Source organism: Magnolia sinica, chromosome 11, assembly GCF_029962835.1.
Source record: "Magnolia sinica isolate HGM2019 chromosome 11, MsV1, whole genome shotgun sequence".
In the NCBI taxonomy this organism is placed as follows: Eukaryota; Viridiplantae; Streptophyta; class Magnoliopsida; order Magnoliales; family Magnoliaceae; genus Magnolia; species Magnolia sinica.
This window is the reverse complement of record NC_080583.1, coordinates 46,925,063-46,949,598: the sequence shown is the minus strand read 5'-3', so window position 1 is coordinate 46,949,598 and position 24,536 is coordinate 46,925,063. Positions and strand designations below refer to the sequence as shown.

The 24,536-nt window shown below is 40.0% G+C and overlaps 1 protein-coding gene across 15 annotated transcripts in view; it reads right to left on the bottom strand.

Annotated features, from left to right (window-relative positions):
- Nucleotides 1-24,536, bottom strand: part of LOC131219087 (DNA repair protein REV1) — a 139,594-nt gene that overhangs the window by 38,732 nt on the left and 76,326 nt on the right. For 14 of the 15 annotated variants that reach the window (XR_009157987.1, XR_009157986.1, XM_058214076.1 and 11 more), the window contains 6 exons: nucleotides 14,595-14,654; nucleotides 14,399-14,485; nucleotides 12,566-12,649; nucleotides 12,388-12,460; nucleotides 9,759-9,827; nucleotides 9,319-9,420 (listed from right to left, as the gene is read on the bottom strand). Coding sequence is in view for 13 of the 15 variants with exons in the window: in XM_058214076.1 (XP_058070059.1) it covers nucleotides 9,319-9,420; nucleotides 9,759-9,827; nucleotides 12,388-12,460; nucleotides 12,566-12,649; nucleotides 14,399-14,485; nucleotides 14,595-14,654 (475 nt within the window). In the remaining 2 variants the exon portion in view is untranslated. The remainder of the gene's footprint in view (nucleotides 1-9,318; nucleotides 9,421-9,758; nucleotides 9,828-12,387; nucleotides 12,461-12,565; nucleotides 12,650-14,398; nucleotides 14,486-14,594; nucleotides 14,655-24,536) is intronic. The other variant, XM_058214078.1, reaches the window with a different exon arrangement.

Here is a 24,536-nt window from a genome sequence, read left to right as displayed (position 1 = left end):
CCTTATCTACTGTAGAAGCAGAATATATTGCTGCAAGAAATGCTTGGACTCAGCTTATGTGAATGAAATGAATGTTGTCTAATTACAACATAATTCAAGATACAATGAATTTGTATTATGTTAACACCAGTGCAATTAATATATCTAAAAATCCTATCCAACACTCTCGTACAAAACACATTGACATCAAATATCATTATGCATGAGAGTTAGTTGAAGAAAAGACAATTACGTTGGAATCAAGTTCGAAATATCGGTATCGCCTTACATATCTCACCGTTGGGATATAGATACATATCGGTTATCGCATGCGATATATCGGTTGTATCACATAATGTATTGTTGTTGTTGGAAATATGGGGAAACATTGGAAATTGGTCGATTTTTTCAACAAAATTTCAGTGATTGTTAAAAAGGACATTAAAACAAGTGCACATACTAGGTTTCTTTGTATGGGGTCCTAATCTATGTGTTGTCTAACTGAATTGATACAAGTATATTCAAAGTTTATTCATTTAATTTATAAATGTAAGAAGACGTGTGGAAACACAAGCGATACATTCAAAATCAAAAGAAGAATCACTAGATTAGGTTACATACATGTTTGATTTTGATTTTTTTTTTAAAATAATAATTCTGCAACTCGGTCCTTCTCCAAATCTCAAAATCGTAGTTCCCAATCCATGATTTTTCATGCCATGCAAAACATGAAAAATCATGGATTTGTAACAATTTGACACTGATTTAACATGATTTACAGGGGGGAAAAAAAAAAAAGGATCAAAAAAAAAATAAAAATGCTCACTAGATCGAACATGATGGATATATCACTGCTTATGTGTTTTGTATCGCACAGGTGGGATACAAGATATATCATGAGATATATCGGCCGATATCGTCGATATTTAAAACACTAGTTGGAATACATTCAAACTGATAAGCAACTCGCAAATAATTTAAGGCATAATATTGGCTTGTGTTTTGTTTAACGATATTTTTAAGCTAATATTGTTCTCTTTCTTTATCTTTATTTATTTTTTATTTTCAAAGAAAAACAAAAAAAAAAACCAACAACAACAAAAGGATTTTTATTCGGCCAATCGGACAGTGACCGGATTGTTTGGTTAGCCGAACATGAGATTTGGCTAGCCGAGTACCGCGCTGCCCACTTTTTAAAGTGAAAAAATTTTCATTTTCCCCAATTCCTCTTCTTCTTCGGCTTGCCGGTGCCTCCTTCAGTTACCCATCTTCCATTACTTGCTTGTAAGTGCATTTTAGTCCATTTTATTGCTCATTTAAGCTGCTCATTGCATTTCCATCTTGATTTCATATCTTTTCTTGAGTTTTGAAACCCCTTTGGGGCTTCTTTTGAATAAATCTGATTTACTTGATCTTTTTGCTATATTCTTGTTTAAAATTGATGGAACAATGATCTAAACGTGTTGTATGCAAAGTATAAGCCAATTCTTCATCCCGATCTGGTTCCCGTGACATTCGGACTAGTTGTCCACTAGAAGATGACCCCAAAAATCTTTGAGATTTTAGAACAAGAAGTATTATGATTGAAAGATCTATAAATTTGAATCATATTGCTATATATGGGTTATATGAGCTTCTTTCTGAGGTAGGATGGGAAAAGGTTCTTCAATGGGGAGGGAATGCATATCGATCAATTGTATAAAGGATGTACTCTATTTTTGATTTATCTATAGAAAATGACATATTTTTCAAAGATAAATTTTTAGAGAAAATAATTTCAATTACACCCTCCATTGAATCTTTGATGGAAATTAAATTAGTGGATGATGGAATTCCAATTGCTCCTCTTGTGGAAAAAATTTCAAATTCTAAGAGAGAATCCATCACCCAAGTTTTATGTAGTTTTAAAATAAAAGAAATTATTTCCAAGCTCACATGAAGCATGGACAAAATTAGGGACCAAGTAGATATGACTAGCCAACTCAACTTGGGCTTCCAAGAAACCAAAGCCAACAAACTATGTATTGCGTACAAGCACTTAGTCAAAATCAGAAAGACCTGGCCAAACTTCCCCTGTCAGAGATCGACCAAAAGTCACACACTTACTAGCTAAACATGTTACTTAATAGTCACAAACACGGGTTGGGTTTAATCAAAACATGACAAATAAGCACCATTTGCCTACTTGTTTGCCTAGTCAAATAGAATAATTCCCAGATAAAAATACGATCTTCGCATCTTACCATCATCTCATGTCTACAACTAACTTCTCAAAAGCTTTACACGTGTCATACATGCATGTCAATCAAGATCCCAAACCAAAGGGCCAACCATAGTTAGAGCACAGAACAGATGTTGCAGTGAGAGAATGGCTCTCACCATCTAATTGGAATAAACGGATAAGAGTATAGTTGCGCAAAACATGAAGCAAAGCCGCAATAAATTCAGGTGCAGGATTGGCAAAGCATTAATTCCAAAATAATAGCAACTATAAAGAGCTAGGAAGCAAGGCCAGAAGTGCCAATCTGAAGAGCAAACGACCCCTAGTTAGAAGGAACATTCAAGGACAAGATTAAAACAGTCAAAGCTCCAAATAGAACAAGACAAATTAGATAGCTGAAATCATTAGATTAGTGTGAACTCCACGCTGTGACCCAAACAATAATGAGATCCATCGTTTGGACAATCCAAGTAGCCATATTTGTTTGTCATGTCTACGTTGGATAAGACACTACAACTTGTAGTAAAAGGTCCTATATGTGCCTAGTGTAGGATGAAGAATAAAATGACTCTTCAGAAAAAATAAAAAGAGTAACCATAATTCATTGATTCTGTTGAATCAACCAATTCACCAATTCAAAGCATGAATTGGCCTATTCTAAGTCATTCGCATTGATTCAACACCAAATGATGAGGACATCAGACCATCATATAGGGTCTACCAAAGGAGGGCCCAGACGGTAGCCCCAGTTTCGTTATGGATGGACAACATCCATACGAGGCCTAGCGGGCCACTTTGAAGACCCCACATGCATGGATCATGTGTCTACAAGACCTCATACTAGGAAGATGCATATGGGTTGCTATTATAGGAGCATTCAATTGTTGGATTGTGACTGTTGGCGCATCTGACTGTCAGATCATCATCTGCGGGCCATCGGACCGCTGGTCCACTCAAATTTTGGACCACATGGGTCCCTAGTTGTAGGCGTTTTTATTTTTACTTTTGGTTGGACATGATTGAAGGTTGGATTGGGATTTGATAATTTAGATTCATTATTTTTCAATTTGCATATTAATGGCATTATTGTGAATTTTGCTTTTTGAGACTATAAATAAGAGGGTGAGACGTCCACACCCTAGCCCAAGAATATTGAAAAATAAGAGGGTGGGATGTCCACATCCTAGCCCAAGAATATTGTAAAAATAAAAAATAAAAATGCAGGGGCATTTGCACAACGGGCTCAAGTGGGTTGGCAAGTGGGATGCAAGGGCACACTCGGGGTGGGCGGCCCATGGAACCCATGTGATTTGGGGCTCATGTGAGGCGGAAGCCATGTGATTTGGGGCCCATGATGAGGCAGAACCCATGGATTTAGGGCTCACGAGGAGGGTTCAGTCGAGGACCTAACCCATGGATGTAGGGCCTGGGCTATGAGATAAAGGGATTAATTTTTCATGCTCTATCAATTCGAGCTTTTAGAGCAAGTGGTTAATTGTCCTGCATTAATGCATGGACATTTTCACACCAGGCTCGAGTTGGGTGGCCTGTGGGATGCGAGGGCACACTCGGGGTGGGCAGCCCCCGGAACCCATTTGATTTGGAGCCTGTGTGAGGTGGGTGGCTTATGTGAGACAGAACCCATGTGATTTAGGGCCCACAAGGGGGCAAAACCCATGGATTTGGGGCCCATGAGGAGGGTTTAGCCAAGGACCTAACCCATGGATGTGGGGCCTGGGCTATGAGATAAAGGGATTAATTCGTCATGTTCTATCAGTTCAAGCTTTTAAAGCAAGTGATTAATTGTCTTGCATCAAATTGGCATCAGAGCGGGAGGTCTCTTGTTCGAGATTCCTCACCGGAGTGATTAATGCAGGGGCATTTTCACACAAGGCTCGAGTGGGGTGGCCTGTGGGATGTAGGGGCACACTTGGGAGGTTGGGCGGCCCGCGGAACCCATATGATTTGGGGCCCGTGTGAGGCGGAATCCATGTGATTTAGGGCCCATGAGGGGGCGAAACCCACGGATTTGAGGCCCACAAGGAGGGTTTGGCCGAGGACCTAACCCATGGATTTGGGGCATGGGCTATGAGATAAAGGGATTAATTCAACATGCACTATCAGTTCGAGCTTTCAGAGCAAGTGGTTAATTGCCCTATATAAAATAACAATTAAAAAAAAAAAACTCTTGTTCACTTTTCTCCTCCTTGCATGAGATTTGCAAACGAAGATCTAGACTTTCCAAGGATTGGAGAGGACGTGCGAAGCCTCGAGGGTGATCCTCATTTATCCACTCTTCTTTTTCTTCAAAGGTAAGTCCCAATCTTTTTCTCTTTTCATTCTCTTACTATTCAAACCCCAACCCACCTCTTTTCTCTATTTCTTCATCCATTATTCTCCTCAATCCTCCAAACACCCAACCCATCCAAAACCCTAAGCCGTGCACCATTTTCCATGGCCGTACACATGCACGCACGCACAGGCGTGCAAGGCTGGGACTATCCTATGCTAGAACAGGGTTCTCACATCTCGTATGGATCATTCTTTCATAGTTTTATATTGATTATGCATGGTGGGATGATTCTTTGGTTATAACCTAGCTACTTAAATCTGATTTTTTCTGATTTGTGGTAGAGTACATGTTTTTTAATACTTGATTTAATTGTAGTAATATGGAAATTGATCTCATTTATCACTTTAGCTTAGACAACCTTCATCCTGCATCAATTTTAGTATTAGAGGGTAGGTCTAGCGTAGGTATAGTGTCCCATCTAGTTCCCTAGTTCATAATAGAGCATATGGACCCAAGGTAAATTGTTGAATTTTTTGACTTCGTACTTAACAACTCCGATATTGCTGGAATTTCCAGATTTGGTGACTTTTAAAGTTCCTTCCTTGTTGCTGAATTTTCAGTTTTTGCATTATTAGAAGTGTCCTAAGGCAGTCCATTTCGTTAGAGAATTTAAATTCATCATACATAGAGTGTAGGTGCATCATATTGTAGTATCTAGACATAGGAGTTATTTGTCATCACATAGTCCCCATCTTTGTTTAGTAGTCCTTAGGGTTGTGTCAAGTAGAGTTCTTGGTGTATGCACACAAGCACGGGTAGTGGTTTTGGTCTTATCTCCCACAACGAACAAGAAACAGCTTGCCGAGGCTATTGAATATATCAACCGTCACCTCACAAATATTGAGAACAACCAGTAGACCATTGCCACCCAAATAACCGCTAGTGTCCAACGCATAGCTCAGTTAAAAGCATCCCATATGGCTAACCCCAACATTGGGAAAAATCGTCATTCTCAAGCTGAGGAACAAGTTGAAGGTGGGTACAATAAGGAAGAGCCTATTAGGAGTTGTGTGAAGTACCAAGGTCAGGGAGTAGGCCATGGAGGGGTGTGTGCCCAACCACCTCGCAGAGAGTTCCAAGATCACTATGATCCTGAGGATAGAGTGATGAAGAGTGTTAAGGTTGGTGCTCCTAGTTTTGATGGTCACTTGGACCCCTAAGTTTTTCTAGATTGGCTAACAGACATGGACCACGTCTTCGAATGGTATGACATGTCTAACCAACATAGAGTCAGATTCGCTAAGATGAAGTTAGTGGGTCAAGCAAAACAGTTTTGGACTAATCTGGAGAGCACCATGGGAAGCCATGGAGAAGAGCCAGTTATACACTAGCTTGAGATGAAAGAGATCCTAAGGGAAAAGTACCTTCCGCTCTCCTACCACCAGAAACTCTTGGATCAGTGGAAATCCCTAAGGCAGGAAACAATGCCCATGATGGATTACATCGCTAAGTTTGACGAGTATATGATGCGATGTAACGTCAAGCTTCAACGTGAGCTCATTCCTCACAATGTAAGCATCTTAAAGCATTCCTATCAGATGGTGCAAGAACTAGAGCAGTACGTTAAACTCTAGTTCGTGAGGTGCCTTGATAGAAATACTGGGCCCACTCCTCACGGAGCTAGGCTAGGTATTAGTAATCAAACCAAGGCCCTCACTAGTACGCAACCCAGTCATAGAGATGTGAAAGGAAAAGGGGTAGCTAGTACTAGTGCTACGGCTAATGAGCACACCCAATGTTTCAAGTGCCAAGGATAAGGCCACTTTGGGCACCATTGTCCCACAACAGAGCGCAGTAAGGCACTAGTTATCAGAGAGGCGGATGATGAAGAATAGGGATAGTATGAACAGGAAGTGCACAAGCCCATTGGAGGTGCTAGTGATGAAGAAGTGGAGGAATATGAGACCATGCCACTTGCAGTTGTCAGACGTGCCCTAGTACAAGCTAAGGGTAATGATGATTGGCGCAGGAATACAATTTTCTATAGAAGTTGTTCAAATGTGATCTCCACTAGCACTTTGGATTGCTTAAGGTTGAAAGCTAGCCCTCATCCTGAGCCCTATACCGTTTCTTGCGAAGATAAGAGTTCTTTTCCGTATGGACGGTTGTACGGTCGTGTGGTGCATCAGTACGGTCGAACAAATCAGCTCATTCGTACGGTTGGGTGGGGTGACAGCTTGGGAGTGGTCCGGACGGCTAGAGTGATGGTTTAGGTTAGGTTCGAAAGGCCTATGGTGATGGTGGTGATGGTCTTTTGGTTGGAACTTGTTTTGTGCATATTCGTAGGACCTCACGAACAAAATTTGGACCACAATCAATAAATTGTTTTTTTATTTTATTTTTATTTTTATTTTTATTTTTTTTGTTAATTCTAATTCTAAAAAGGGATACAATTTTTTTTTTAACTTTTTTAGAAGGTAACATTACCAAGGATTCAACCCTAGATCACTCGGACACACTGCATTTGACTGAGAGAAGTTGGCGGCCAAAATTCTAGACACACCCTTTGTTTGTTCAGATGATTGGATTGCAGATATCTTCACCAAGGATTCTTCATCTTCACGTTTACTTAACAACATTGGCAAGCTTAACACATATGATATACATGCACCAGCTTGAGGAGGAGCATTAGGGTACAAAATTATTTGTATACGTGTGGACCATTATTGGAGAAGTGATGGGCATCATTGTGTGGTATTCCAAAGTACCATATCTTTAGTAAATTAGGATGTATTGTGGGGATATTATGAGGTAGCTTTTACATTATGTTTGTACTTATCCTTTGGCATCGTAGAGACTAAAGGAATGAGGGGTGTGGAAGTGCCAAGCTCTTTCCTTTTTCTTTTTCTTTTCTTTCTTCACACATTCTCTCTTTTCCTCCCTTTCTTGTTTCTACAAGTTTACTTTGAGTTAGTGCATGTCGTTTGAACCATTTCAAAGTTCCTTTGTATCAAGCATCATATGCTGTGAAGCATATCAAATAACACCCTTTTTGAAGTGCTTCTACAACTTAAATATGTAGGGGGGGCAACGTAACTTTGGCTAACTGCGAGCCATGGAAGTCAACGATTTTTGTGTAAAATCCACTCCGTCCATTGAGTGTGTGACGCAGGACAGCCCTAATTATGATGCATGCTCATGGACACAATTAAACAGCGGAAATAAAAGGAATAAATGATCTAAAATTCTAACAGTAATCATCATAACTGAGAAAATCATAAAGGAAACATGCAATGGAGCGGGCCATCACTACAACCATGGGTTATGGAATTCAATTACTACTTGGGTTGGATCCGGCGAGGGATGAGACCTCCCGATCTTGCATGGTCACACCCAATCGATCAATGAAGATCACTAGTCCGAAGAACCAAGAAGTTTCTCGGATTAGGGATTTGAGAATTTGAGGATTTAGGGTTTAGATCAGTTCTCAAGATTTTGATCGAAGAAGGATTAGCCAAAACTGGAAAATAAAAGGAAGAAAATTATTACCTTGAAGAAGTTGGAGGGGCACAAGAAGAAATTAGAAGAAGAAAAAAATCAAGGGGAGAGAAGAAGCACCATTAGAGAGAAGAGATGAAGGAGGCAACCAAAGGGTTTGCTTTTCATTAATCAATAGTTGAAATTCGAGTTTAGGGCTTTACCCTACTTAAATAAGCAAATAAAGACATAAAATTACTAAAATACCCCTAGGATAAGCAAATAAAGATATAAAATTACTAAAAGACCCCTAACTAAGTCAAAAACGCGCAAATAACATAAGTATGGGAAAGTTTGGGCGCTCGGTCTTCTTTCTCCAATCTTCCTTCACATGTGTCTTCCCTAAGTGGGGTCTTCTATATGTCCAATCACATGTGAAAGGTCTTCAGCTCCTCAATCGTCGCCTATCCACAAGGATGGCATTTGTGGTTGGCGCTTTCTTCGTTGGTACACCTTGAATGCACTTGTGTCCGCATCAGTGTGCCCCTCAATATGAGGCACTAATGCCAGATATCAACCTGATCCACAACCCAAGTAGGCCACACCAAAGGGAACAATGCGAAGATGGAGCCAGAAACATATTTGTGTGTAGGGCCCACCTTTGTGTTTATATTCCATCCAACCCGTTCATCAGATCACCCTCACCAACATGAACAAAAACTCCAAAAAATTCAGGAAGATCTAAAACTCAGGCGGGCCTCACCGTGTGAACTAAGAGGTCTCAGCATGATTTAACATTGTTCCATATGGTGTGGCCTATTTGATATTTGGATCAAGCAGACTTTCAGGTTGTACAATGAACATGAGAAGCCGCACCATATGTACCGATTGGATGTCACACGCACAGCACATTGGATCTGTAGTTAATTTGTTCACATCTGATTTTCTTTAAAAATGCATAATGGAAGGCTATCGAAAACATGCTGTTGATAAACCAACATGGGAAACAGTGTTTCCTTTTCACACACTTTCGTGGAAATACGGTTTCTCAGGAAACACTTTCCCTTCGTATACTTCCACAAATCCGAACAAGCCCTAATTTGATTTACCATTGCTTTTAGCAATTGCAATTTGATGTGATTCACAGAGTTCATAACGGACTCAATAAATCAAGTCAGTTTTTCACAATACCACTTGAGCAACCAATATCAACTTGTTTCCATGATTGAAAGAAATTCCGGGATAGTTCGATACAATAGATCTACTGGAAGTCTAAGAGATTATTTCTTATAATAACATCAACTATAGTTGCCATATTTTGCACCAAGACATTCAAGCAGAATTTTACCTCCATCGGACCACTCTTTGGCTGGGCAATTGATTCTAGACAGCTGTCCTGTATTTTCTGAAGCAGAAGCGAGCCATGACCTCAGAATTTTTTTTTCATGACCTTTGAAGACAACAACTAAAGTCAGTTACGGTCATAAGTTGATGGAAAGCTAAGAAGACATGGAAACAATGGGGGATAACAGTTGCATTCGGAAGCATAAATAAACAAACAACATCAGTAATCGTCCAAAATCTTCACCACAGGCACACCTTAAGAGTCACATAACTGACAAGAAAAAAATGTAAATTTTAAAACAAACATATGGAATTATTCCCATCAATTTTGTTTCAAGTGACAAGTAACAGAAGTGGCAGAAAATTTTACAGCAGAATAAATCCTTAGATTCATATGAATGTTTTAAAGAAAAAATAATAAATGAAATGAAATCCATATTTCACCTTGTCGAGCAGATGTTGCACTTTCTAGCCTTGAGATTTGCAATCCAATACCTCGAACTTCCTTGACATCTATATGCGAGAAGAGTCAAAACATTGACAAGGGCATCTTTGATACACACACACACACACACACACACACACACACACACACACACACATATATATGGAATTCACAATCTGCCATTCGCTAAGAAAAACTGCTGAGAAGATACAGATACATATGAATACAGAAACTTCGTTATAACATGCTTTGAATTTCGAAATGCATTACTGGTATTCTAACCACAGAAAACATAAGTAAGCACAAAACACATGTAGTCCACACAGAAAAGTGTCAAACATGAGATGCAGAACTCAAACAGATTCACTGGTTGAGACTCAGTAATTGTTCAAACAAACTAAAAACTGATTCAAAGTGAGATTTCCAATTGAAGGTTACAATATATCACAATGTTACTTTCATATGAGTAACAAAATACTCCTTCACACTGTCATGCTCAAACCATTGTTACCTTTATAGGAGGATCTATTCCATAGTAGATCACATACATGCATACGTAGTAACTTTTGGAGTACACTATGCAGTATTGTATAAAATGCTAACACATAATGCTGCTCTGGAAAGTTACCTTTGTCAATTCTGTGTAGCTATATAATGCAGCAAAATGGACAAAGGAGATAATTGTGTAGCCAACATTACTCAGATAAACAATGGCAAAGCAAATTAGACACCATGCATTGTTACTGCTGGAAAGTTCTTTTGAGGTATCACAAACAAATTTTTTATGTTACGGGGAAAAAAATGAAGCATAGGAAGAATTTATTTTGCCAGCAACATTTTAAATTTTAATTAACAGAATCTTTATGAGAAAGAAAAGGGCAATGCAACCATGATTTAAATTTCATCAGCATGACTCATTTTCGTCCAAGTTGTACCAGTTTCGGTCCACGACGAAACGAGTCACGAGACCAAAATGGGAACTCAGACTGACCAAACTGGGCGAGTGGTGACAAGTCATACCAGTTTGGTCCTCGACGATCCACTCTTCAAAGCCTTTATTTACATACATTAGTTCAAAAGAAGCACAAAAAGGAAAGAGAATAGTTCCCAATAGCAATTGCTGAGGTCAATACCCCTCCCTAACGCCACAAAATTAGCCGGCCTCAGTAAGATTGCCTTTAAAGACCTGGTGAAGGGGGTCAGTTCACACTTCACAGCCTCTGAAGTCTCCAGAGCATGCACTGAGAAGTTTGGGAGGGCTATGATAATTTGTCTTAAAGAAAAGTGATTCATAACAGCCTGAAGAGAAAAGGAGAAAGGATGACAGCCCTATTCAAATGTGTAGATGACATTATTCTCACAGGGTATCATAGTCAAGCCTATCAATAGGACTATGAGGTTGTACCAGCTTCCAGATCATTTAGATATCAAACTTAGATGACTACACAGTATCCACTTACAACTTATTCTAGGTTAGTGGAAAACTAATCAGCCCAAGCTACAGTGGACTTTCCAGGTAAGGGAAAATAAAAACAAGATTGACCCAACTAACAGCAGATGTACTGGACAAACAAGTCTTCTGGTGGTTGTCGAGAAACTCAAAACGTGGCAGGGAAAGAGAGAGTCTCGACAAGCTCAGGAAGAGGTCTGGCATTTCATAGGTCCTTCACAAGTCATGGATTACACATGTGCAAAGCAAAAGTCACTAGTTAATAGAGCATCATAAACAAAAGAAAAGGACAAAATTAGTTTCCTCATGATTCAAGCTCCGGATCTTTAGGGGGGCTGATCAAGTAATCTCCTTCAAAGGAATCATAAAAGGGGCTTTCGAAAGTGACAAACATCTAATAAACAAATCTGTATCCTTTAACCACAATCATTAACTCCCCATGGAAATATAGGTAGTATTGTGGAAACAGTTCCGACTATATTATATTTTTTGTGCAATATGTGCTTGGATGCAATGGTGCAAATCAATCAATGTCACAATGAAAGAAACACCAATATGCACTTACCAATGGCCAAGATATGAAAATAATAAAAATAACAACAACAACAACAACAAATTTCTGTTAACCATAACATAATAACTACAAATGCAATCATATATGAATGAAACACTACCAAACTCTAACAAATTACAAATCCCACCTGGAACTTCCTTGGAATTTTATAATCTTTTTCCCAATAAATTATAAAGAGGACTCTGGGAGTTCCTCATGATAAACGTATTGCCCAAATACATTTATACTTGTACATTTCACACTACAAATTATCACCAATATAAAAATTAAAAAAACAAAAAGAAATGAATGCAATTTACTTAGCCCCACTAGTTCTGTTTAGAAGAACTAAACAAAGCCAGTAATAGGAACAAAAATGAGTATTGAAATACTTTTCATTGATAATAATATTACTTGTGTAATTACCACATATAGTTGGATGCAATACAGAGCAATGCGGCAATAAAGTCAGCTGCGGGAGCAGGGAAGCATCCCTTTCAAAATGTAAACAAGTATAAATAGGTAGGAAGCGGCAGCAGAAGCAATAGCCCAAAGCAGGGACTCTACATGAGACTGGCACCATGTTAGAAGGATCTTGCAACTAAGTTACCACACCTATGCTTACCTATGCAGAAGGAACCAAAAAGTTGCTTGCTTATCCTTTGAAGCACATCCACATCATCTGTAGCAGTAGGAATCTAACAAAAAAGATAAGAAGCATAACCGTTAGAGCCAAAGAGTTATCCTCTGTAAATGAAAAGATGTGAAACTAGCAAATGTGACACTATTCCAACTCCACTCACCGTCATGGAGTGGCTCAAGTTTTCACAATCCCCACATCCCATGTATTTTCGGGGCGCCATGGCACCTTTTCTTTTCTTTTTTACCTGAATGAATGTATCACAGACCATATCAATTTCCACTTAAAATTATACCGCTCAAGGCTCAAGATGTTGTATTAGAGAATGTAATGGGTTGAGCCAACCCAGAAAATGAATGCATAATGTGCATACCCTTCAATACCAGTGTTTTAAAACACAGGCCAGCAAGCAGTTTGGACCAGCTCACCAAAAGCAGAGGCCAACTAGGTGGTCATAAAAACCGCATCCTTTAATTGAAAGAAATGCAAGTTCACTAGCCAAAGCTCAAACCCACAACTACTCTTAACAAAAATACCCTAACCACTATGCTAGAGGCAAATTGCTTGTTAAATCCTTTATTATAATAATTTTAATTCAATAAATTTCCAGCCCGAAAGGGATCAGAACAGATGTAATGGTCTGGACTGAACTGCCAACAAACACGAGTCAGTCCGGTTCAGGTTTGAAAGAATCAGTTGTCATGCATTATGTATTGATCGTATCATTGTTAAGTAAACAAAAAAAAAAAAAAAAAAACACAGATAAATCAGGCGAAAATAAAAATAAAAATCTGATTTTCTTTTGAGTATATTTTATGCCTATATGTATGGCTGTCGCAGTTTGTCCATCCAACGTTGAATGCTGAGTTTTGACTGTTGTGACGCTATTGACTTCAGTTTTAGAGTTCTATAGATCCAAGTAGTTTGTAGTTTCTAATGCAGAAACAATGAGCAAGGGAGAATTTAGGAGTCCCATGTGATTTATTTTCTCTGTTTTCTTTCCGTCTGCTTATAGTAGGCTGGCCAATTGGCTTTTGATGCTTGTAGTCTCAGTCTCTCTCGGCTTGCATTTGCTTCTGTTATTTCGTTTGGTTAGTAAAATTCCTATGATTATCAAAATAAAAAAATAATTCAAAAAAATGACATAGTTGTGTGTGAAAGCGAAACACATGACATACATGTACTCCAAGCCCATGTCGCCACAAGTACAACTCTAAACCGTTAAAGTACGTGGATTGAAGCATCTAAATAATAAATTTACAAAAATTCATAAGATAATTAAGAAAATAAAAATAAAAATAAAAAACAGAAACTGATCAGAAAATACCATATAAGGAGAAAGTGAAAAAGGTTCTAACCTGCTAAATAAATGCCTCATTACATATGTCTGAGCATAACTACATGGAACTAGGCATCTAACATGGGCAAGTAAATCATATTATATGAGATAAAAATGATGAAAATAATTAGAAAAGAAAATAAAAGGATCCTAAAATGGGGAATGATCTAAGCATAACTACAGATCTAGACAGCAAACGTGGAAATAGGCCATGATCAGTCGACCCATAACTGATACAAGTAAATGTGCTCGCCTGTATCATTGATTCGGTGTCTCTTTTAAGGCAAAATATTCTGGAAAAAAAAAAATCAGATAAATCTAGATAAATGGAAATGTCTATTTTACTAATTATTTCGATTTCAGTGTATTTTATTATGTTTAAGCATGTACATTTCCACTTTGTAGTAGGATTGATGTACATTCACACCCACATTCAGCATTGGTCCCAAAAACCAGATTTCTGTAAACCGATGTGAGATGTTTCTTTTTCTTCTATTGGCAAAAAAAGATGATTTAATAACTAGACCAGGGGAAATAAATGGTAACATCAATCAATCAACCAACGACAAATATTTTGACCCATGGCATCACTAAGAACTTAAAAAGCATTATGAGAAAATATCTATTGACTTGTTCTAAAAAAGAAGCAGAAAGTACCTTCAGCGTAATAGTGCGACCTTGCATGCCACATCCTTGCAAGCGCAATGAAACCTCCTTGCAAAGCTTTATAAGAAAATCTTGACTCTAGAAGAGAAAAGATTGAAGGATTACCGTGAACCATCTAGTAATCATATCACGAAAGGGAAAAGAAGTCAACTGACTAAACTCTTCTACAACAAAACTAAATACCCACATCTTTTAGATCGTTCAACCTCACACCCCAGTTAACTTCAGCACCGATAGACTTGGACTCCTGTAAACCACGTCGTACACACAAGAATGAGGGTAAGAAGATGAAGATAACATGTAGATAGTAAAACCATGAAAATGAAATAACTAGCCCAAATGATACTAGTCTCCGACACCCCAATCCTTCATAAAACTGGAGTATCTGAGTTGGCTACCCAACTACTTGGATCAGGTTAAGGACAAGGATTCCCCTTCAGGGAGACTTGAGATCCAACTCTACTAGGATTTGGACTCCAAGGTTTAAGATTCATGGTGAATCATAACAATTGATCAACGTCAGAATCTTCTGATGACTATTATTGAAGATGGTGAGGAAGGTCAGCAATGGATTGAACAGTGGTGGTGGAGATGGTGCAGGTGGTGGTGAGACGGCAGAACCTAGCACCCACATCCTTATTCCCCGACGATATTGTACACCATGGGAGTCAAGATGATGGATCTAAATAATACAAAGACATGTTATCTAATGATATGGACCAAGTTAGCCTAGTGGATGGTGGATGATGATGGTGGTGGCAGTGATGGTGCTCAGAGTACAGGGGCTTATGAAGTATAAGAGGGATTGAAGCGGCACAACTGGGCCATAATAGTAACAGATGGCTGTTAGCACATCCAATGGTTCCCACATGTGATAATAATGCATGCAGATTGCAGACCAGGGATTAAAGCAATAGTTTCAGGATAGAACTCATTTGGACATCATAACAAGACATCATCATAACTCTCTCTCTCTCTCTCTCTCTCTCTCTCTCTCTCTCTCTCTCTCTATTTATCTATCTATCTATACATATATATATATATATATAAAAGAAGCAGGAGCAGGAGCACAAGTCCAAAGCGTGTTTCAAAGCAGAAGTGGAACCTGGTTAGAAATCATCACGACATGTTTCGAATCCTATAGAGATGATTCAAGAGAGAGAATGAAATTGATGATTTTGATGCTCAGTGCTCACTAAGACCAAAGTTGCAAGTTGCAACCAATTGAAGTTTGCCTTCTAAGGATATTTGAAAGGGCTAGAGATTATGGTATCCGAGTAGAGGTTGTAAATTTCCACAGAAGAATGTGACCAAATAAATTTATTCAATAGATAGAGAGCATTGAGCGATTTTCCAATGGAACTACTAGAGGGTCGGAAAGTTCTGTTGATGTCAAGAGGAAAGGGCTGATCTACTTCAAGTGTGAAGAGATTAGGAAGAAATTCACCCATGGGAATAGATGAAAATGGAATTACATTAAAATTTCTTACAGGAAACAACTAGAACTTCTTATCGAGACTTGGTATTCCAACATTCTTCTTCTACATGCAAATATAGTTGTTGTAGCCCTTATTTGTAGATTGTGATGTATTGTTGCTGAACTTTCCTTTTTATGGATAAAAAAAGTTATGTTCGGAAATAAGTAAACTTGAAAAAATTACTAGGACGAGGCAAAGAATTGACAAAAATTAGCGAACCCTCTAGTCAACCCTTCCTCAGCAAAGGGAATCAGCGACCACATTAGCATTTCTAAGCACATGATGGAATAAGAAATTCAAGGAAGCAAAACTAATCGGAATCTCACGAATAATGGAAGATGGCCTCCAACACATATTATAAGAGAGTGTGGTGGTGTGTGTGCGTGTTAAAAAAAAAAAAAAATCAGCTTTGCAATTAAGGACATGGAAAAGGAGGGATAGAAAAGATGGAGGTAGATGGAAGCTTTTAGGAAAGCACTCTTAACTCCCACTTCATTTAAAACTCTAGATCCCAATGCCAATGGACTAAAAGAAACCTATTTTGATGTCATCCTAGACATTTCAAACAATGGGAACAACACCCAATGAGCCGATAGCCCCAAATTCCCAAAGGAACAATAATCAAGATTAAGCTTCCACCAACCACATCACTTATAAGTTTGATAGGAGTAATTGACAACTACCTTCTAAAATTTGTTAAGATCCCATTGGTCAACCTACAAATTCTTAATAATCAATTCTCACCAAGTGTAGAGTAGATTTGAGGGATTTGAGAGAGGAGATGAGTAAAATAGAAAAGATGAAAGGAGAAGAGGTGATGTAGGACATGAAAATTAGATATGATGTATAAGATTTCAAGCTTTAGATCATAATAATTTATAAACAATCACAATAATTCCACATCCCACATAAAGTCAAGCATTCAACAGGGGGAATCTACAAGGGTCCCAGCCTACACATGTTAGGGCTGAATCAATTAAAAATTATAGACCAAACAATGCTCAAAGGATAGTAGATTCATCCGCACATGCAAAGGATTATTTCCCAATCCAAGGGATTCTCACGTTTCAATTTAGGAAGACTTAGGGTTTCAAAAGTGGAATAGAACTTGGGGATTTGAGATGATCTAGGGTTAGGGTTATGAAAACAAGGCGAAAGAGGACTGAAATAGAGACGAGAGGGAACCTGTGATCAGCCCGCGCGTGTGGACAACAAATCGGCTTGACGCACGTGCGTGGATGTCGGCCCGCACGTGTGTGGGGCCCACGACTCTGGAATCGGCCAGGGATGGGCCACCTTCCCTCCAAATTTCAGGTCAAACGAATGATCGGTTTGAACACGGTAATCCGCCGAAGTTTCAGTCGTCCTGCAAGGCCAGATTTTGGAAATCTGCTGTAGGGGAAAGATTAGCTACCAATGTGGGTGGATTTGATGAGGGGATGGCTGTAGGAGACTGTGAATATTGAGGGTAGGAGGTGAGAACGATTTAAGATGGATGTGGCTTCGCTCCACTGTAGTTAGCTCTTCGAAGAATGGAAGGTTTCGCACCCAATTAGATTTTCACAACTCAGAGAATTAGAGAAGTAGGAAAATGCAGAATTTTATTAATAATCTTTAATGAGAAAAAAGACTACAAGAAGTGCCTATTTATAATAAAATTCTATACCTCAAAACTCGCGCCATGTGCACACCCTATTACTTGGAGACAAAGTAACAAAAAATAACAATTAATCAAAGCAATCTAAATTGTCCATGAAATTCCTAATAACAATAATAAGCAAAACCCAAAGTACTAGATATTTAGAATAGTGGGCCACGATCATGAGAACCCATGGCGGGATTCACATGACGATCGGATCCACTCCAATGAACCAAAATGTAGTCCTCTAACTAGGAGGCCCTCCCTGGACGTCGTCATCGATCCAGATCGATGGTGGGGCCCTCTTTCTCCTTGCGTAGGGGGCGTGCGTGTGCACGGGATGTCCCCATCAACTCTCCCCGGCTGCGAAGATTTTGCCACTAGCGAAACAAAACTCCTGAACCTTTCCAAGATGTCAGGATCAAGTCTCTCAAGCTCCTCCTTAATGAGCCACGTACTGTCTGAAGCTGGGCGCAACTTCCACTTGATCAGGAACTTTTGAAATTCGCCATCGGGCGTCGATACTATCTGATGGCCCAGGATATCCTCCATCTCCCCTCTGGGTATGGGAAGGGTAGGTATTGGATGTAGAGACTGGGAAGATGGGTCGGGAGGGGGCCATGGATCAAGGGAAAGGTCTGGAGAATCAGGATGGTTAGGTGACAGGCTAGACAATGTATCAGTGGTCCCCTGAAATGCAACTAGATCCTCCACATTGAATGTGAAACTAATTCCCATGGAAGGTGGAAGATCTACCACATACGCATTGAGACCGTTTCGTTTTATAATTTTGAATGGTCCAGCGCTACGCGCGTGTAATTTACGAACGCCTCCCTGAGGGTACTGCTCTGGCCTAATGCAGACCATCACAGTCTCATACATTAAATTCCTCGAATCGTTTATGTTAGTCAGCAGAAATTTTGTAATGTTCATTGCTAGTATTGATCTTCCGCTTGATTTCTTGATGCAATGAATGAATGTGATGTGCAAAGGACTCTGCAGACTCTGATGGCCTATGGAACGACATAAGGACAAGATCAATAGGCTTCCTAGGTTTATAACCAGTAACGACTTCAAAATGACTTAAACCTGTGGATTTATTGACATAACTATTAAATGCAAACTCGACGATAGGAAGTGCAGTGTCCTACGTTCTGGTGTGCTCCCCCACTAAATACTTGAGCAAATTTCTCAGACTCCTATTGACCACCTCAGACAGGTTTGGCAGAGTCGCCCCAAGGACTAAAGCAATGACGTGTTGTATATCCCTCATAGGGGGAAGCTCATCCAGTAGATCATCAGGAAAGATATCACGAAACTCATCCACTACCGGAATGGCCTTAGTGGGTAACTCTACACTAGCCTCTGGTACTTTCCCTAGCCACAAGGGCATACACCATCGAGTCCGACTCAGTCTCTCGCTCAAAGTCTTTGGTATTTAAAATATGTAGAGGCTTAGACTTGGACTTTGATTCCTCAACCAACCTCAAGTGATATGAGAAAAGGGATGTATTTTTCTTTAAGAGTTTATTTCATTTCTCCCTAATGGACTATTAGGGGTTCCCTCAACCTCTCTTTCTTTTGCTCCACAGTAGCCCAAAACTTCTTTGCTTGGCCCACAAGTTTCATCTTAGCAAATCGGACTCGACGAGCATCCGACATGTCGTACTACTCAAAATAGTGGTCCATATCCGCCAACCAATCTAAAAAAGCTTTAGGGCCCAAGTGGTCATTAAACGTAGGGGCCTCTACTCTAAATCTCTTGAGGAGTTGCGCATCTGGGTCATAATGATCATGATGCCCCTCGAGGAGTGGGTGCACGGGTGCGCGCTCATGTCTGTTTCTTTGGCCACCCTCATTCCCTTGTCTATCCTCCTGACTACCTGCCTGAGATTGGACGTCTTCCCCAATAGCGGGGTTTGCCTAGGCGAAGGTCTCTAGTTGGGTAACGCGCACATTAAATTGATCCCAGCGTTGGTCAATACGTTGTTCCAAGCGCCTACCCAAAGACTCAAACTGTCGGGTTATGTTGTCCATTGACTCTTATAATTGCTCCATGTTTAGTGCAGGGTGCAACCCAAAACCGCGACTAGTACGTGTGGGTATACAACTACCCACTCAACTTAAAGGTCCTCTAATGCAACTATATGCGTCTAAATGGGACTAAATGCTCCTATAGGACTCTATATGGGGGAAACGACACAATATTACTCAATTTCTAGCAACATATCTGCCCGAAGAATCTGTCAACAGAAAATCCAGCAAAGAGATATGGGGATTTTTTTATAGCAGAAAATTCAACTTATATCAGGAATTATAGACCTCTAAACAGCTCTATATGATGATACTTGATGCATAATGGTCATAAATAAACTAAATCCTAAACATGCAATGCATTCCCCTATGAAAAACCTAAGCTCTAATACCAAATTTGATATAGGACATGAAAATTAGACATGATGTACAAGATTCCAAGCTTTAAATCATAATAATTTATAAACAATCACAATAATTCCACATCCCACATGAAGTCGGGCATTCAACAAGGGGAATCTACAAGGGTCCAAGCCTACACATGTTCGGGCTAAATCAATTAAAAATTATCGACCAAATAATGCTCAAAGGATAGTAGATTCATCCACACATGCAAAGGATTATTTCCCAACTCAAGGGATTCTCACGTTTCAATTCGGGAAACCCTAGGGTTTCAAAAGTAGAATAGAACTTGAGGATTTGAGATGATCTAGGGTTAGGGTTATGAAAACATGGTGAAAAAGAAGTGAAATAGAGACGAGAGGGAACCCGTGATCAGCTTGCACGTGTAGACATCAAACCGGCCTGACGCACATGCGTAGATGGCAGCCCACATGTGTGTGGGGCCCACGAATCTGGAATCGGCCAGCTAGGGTCTGGTCGGCTAGGGATGGGCCACCTTCCCTCTAAATTTCAGGCCAAACGGATGATCAATTTGAACACGGTGCTCCGCCGAAGTTTCAATCCTCTTGTAGGGCCGGATTCTGGAAATTTGCTGTAGGGGAAAGATTAGCTGTAAACGTGGGTGGATTTGATGAGGGGATGGCGGTAGGAGATTGTGAATATTAAGGGTAAGAGGTGGGGACAATTTGAGATGGATGTGGCTTCGCACCACGGTAGTTAGCCCTTCAAAGAAGGGTGGGTTTCACACCCAATTAAATTTCCACAATTTATAGAATTAGAGAAGCAGAAAAATGCAGAATTTTATTAATAATCTTCATTGAGAAAAAAGACTACAAGGGGTGCCTATTTATATAAAATCCTATACTCCCAAAAGTCGCGCCATGTGCGCACCCTATTACTTGAAGACAAAGTAATAAAAAATAACAACTAATCAAAGCAATCTAAACCGTCCATGATATTCCTAAAAACAATAATAATCAAAACTCAAAGTACTAGATTATTTAGAATAGTGGGCCACGATCATGAGAACCCATGGCGGGATTCACATGACGATCAGGTCCACTCCAATGAACAAAAACGCAGTCCTCTAACTAGGAAGCCCTCCCTGGCCATCGTCATCGATCCAGATCGATGGTGGGGCCCTCCTCCTTGCGCACGTGCGTGTGCGCGGGATGTCCCCATCAAGAGAGAGAGAGAGAGAGAGAGAGAGAGATTGGAAGGAAACGATGTGTGTAGGGCAACCCCCTAACACTTGTTATATTAAAAAGAGAGCATGGTAGCATACTCTAGAGGAACATACAGAACTATATACTCTCACACTAACACAACACAATATATGTACATTGCATAACATTCCTATACTCCCCCTCAAGTTGGAGCATAGATGTCAATCATGCCCAACTTGCTACTAATACGGAGAAGAGCATCCCGACTGAGAGATTTGGTCAGGACTTAGGATATCGGCCAATTGGGCCCCAAAGCGTATGAACGAAGTTGCAATTTCCATGTTAGTCGCTTTCTCCTGAATAAAGTGGCAATCCATCTCAATTTGTTTCACACACTCATGAAACACCGAATTGATGTGAATGGCAGCTTGATTATCAAAGTACAATAGAATGGGACAGGAAGGATTATAGCCAAGTTCTTGTAAAAGAGTTCCGAGCCAAATAAGTTCACACATGGCATGAGCCATTGCCCTATACTCGGCTTCAATGGAAGAACGAGCAACAACGAATTGCTTCTTACTCTTTTAGGTGACAAGATCCCCACCAACGAACGTATAGTAGCCAGATGTAGATCATCAATCATGTAGGCTTCCTGCACAATCATCATCAAAGTAGCCCAAAAGATGAAGATGGTTGTGCTCCCGAAAGAGTAAACCCTTAGCAGGGGCAGACTTGACATATTGAAGGATGTAATACACAGCTATCAGATGCATGGTACGAGGGGTGTGCATGAATTGACTAACAACACCAATAGCATAAGAAAGATCCGGTCGGGTGATAGTGAGATAAATAATGCGGCCAAGTAACCGACGGTACATCACTGGATCAGAGAGGCAAGCACCATCATCAGAAGATGGTTTCACAGTAGTATCCATAGGCGTAGTGGCAAGCTTGCATCCTAGCATCCCTGTCTCGGAGAGGAGATCAAGAGCATATTTCCTTTGAGAGAGAACCACACCTAACTTCGACCTAGCGACTTCAATTCCCAAGAAGTACTGAAGCGTCCCGAGGTCTTTGATCTCAAAACGAGTTTTGAGAAAAGCTTTAATATCCATCAATCCTTGTGAATCATCGCCAGACAACACAATGTCATTCACGTATACAATAAGAACCATAACACCTGTAGATCGACGACAAACGAAGAGAGAGGGATTGACTTGGTTTCGAAGCACATGACTGAACTTGTCAAACCTGAAGTCTAGAAGCACACGACTGAACTTGTCAAACCAGGCACGTGGAGATTGTTTGAGGCCATAAGTTGATTTCTCGAGTCGACACACAAGTGATGAATCATGAGAGCCGTGAGGTATGGAAAAACCTGGGGTTTGATCCATATAGAGCTCTTCCAGAAGATTACTGGGTAAGAATGCATTTTTCGCATGTAGCTAAAATAAGGGCCATGATAAATTAATTGCCACTAAGATAAGCACACAAACCGAGTTAAGTTTTGCCACCGGAGAGAATGTCTCAAAGTAGTCAACGCCATAAGTTCGAGTGAAACCTTTTGCAACCAACCGCACCTTAAAATGTTCAACAGAACCATCAGGACGGTACTTGGTGGTGTACATCCATCAGCATCCAACGGTCTGTTTCCCAGATATTGTTCTTTTCCAGAGCCTGCATTTCTTCCATCATAACCTTAGTCCAGTCAGGGCTACACATGGCATCTTTCAAGTTGCGTGGGGTAGCGGTGGAGGATATGGAAGCTACAAAAGACTGGAAAGAAGGTGATAGATGATGGTTGGAGACAAAATTACTTATGGGGTGCTTTGTACATCAGCGAAAAGGCTAACGCAAAGTGATGGGAAGATCTTCTTGAGGATGAGGGTGAGAGCTTATACTTGAACCACTAGCAGGAACAAACGAAGAGGTAGGTGGATGATCAGTAGGGGTTTTACTTCATTGACGATACACAAGAATAGGCTTTGGAGCGGATAGGAGAGACACCACATCATTATCGGGACAGACCATTGGAAAAGGTATAGAATCATACTATATAATCTCCCCCTGACTGGTAAAAGGATTCTGCAGAGATCTCATTTTAGCAGAAAAGTATGGAATCTCTTAATGGAAGATGACATATGCAGACACATACATCTTACAAGTTGATGGATCATAACACTTATACCCCTTTTGAGACTGAGCATAACCTACGAAAACACACGTTATGGCCCGAGGACTCAACTTATCATTACTCCCATCAAGAATCTGAACAAAGCATGTGCACCCAAACACTTTAAGGGGTAATGGAAATGGTTTGTCTCGTGGGTGCAAAATCTTAAATGAAGACTTGTGTAACAATATCCAAGGCGGAATGTGATTAATCAAGAAAACCACAGTAAGGCATCATCCCAAAATCATTTTGGAAGATTCATACGGAGTAGGAGAGCACGAGTAACTTCAAGCAGGTGATGGTTCTTTCGCTCAGCCACACCATTTTGTTGAGGGGTGTGAGAACAAGTTGTATGGGAGGAGATACAATGATCCTACAAGAAGGACAAAAAAGCATTCAACGAATACTTTCCCCCATTATCAGAATGTAAGGCTTTGATGGGGCATTGAAATTGATTGACCACTTCATTATAAAAGGCTTAAACATATCAAAAACTTCACTTTTGGATTTTAAGAGATAAACCCAGGTTACTTGTGTGCAATCATCAATGAATGTGACAAAATATTTATATCAAAAAAGTAAGGTAACTGGAGTAGGGCCCCAAACATCTGAGTGGACCAACTTGAATGGCATGGGTTTCCTCTCAGACAAACTGAGAGGAAACACAGCTCAGTGATGCTTAGAGAGTTCACAAGTTTCACAGTGCAAAGATTTAGATACAGATATGGAAGGAAACAAAAGTTTTAACCGAGACACAAATGGATAACCCAAATGGGAACGCCATTGGGACACTGACTCCTTATCTAAAGACAATGCACTATATGTTATTGTGGGTCTAATATCAAAAAAGTAAATTCCTCCACGTTCATGCCCCCCACCAATCATCAGTTTTGTCTGGAGGCCCTAAACACACAGTGAGAATGGAAGAAGGTCATTGAACAATTTAAGGATTTTGGAAGAGGACTAACATATAATAAATTGAGAGGAAAACTAGGGAGATGTAGAGGACAAACTCATAGTAGGAGAGATTTGGATGGAACCAAATCCAAATATAGGAGTTTGGTTTCCATCAGCAACGGTAACGGAGTGTGACTAGATAGAAATGAGATAGAAGCTAAACAAATGGAGCTTACCAATCATATGTGAGGTAGCTCCGGAGTCAATGACCCATGAAGTAGGAGGAGAAGCCACATGGAGGGCAGTACATGACTGGGCTATCGTGGCTCTGGAAGTATCA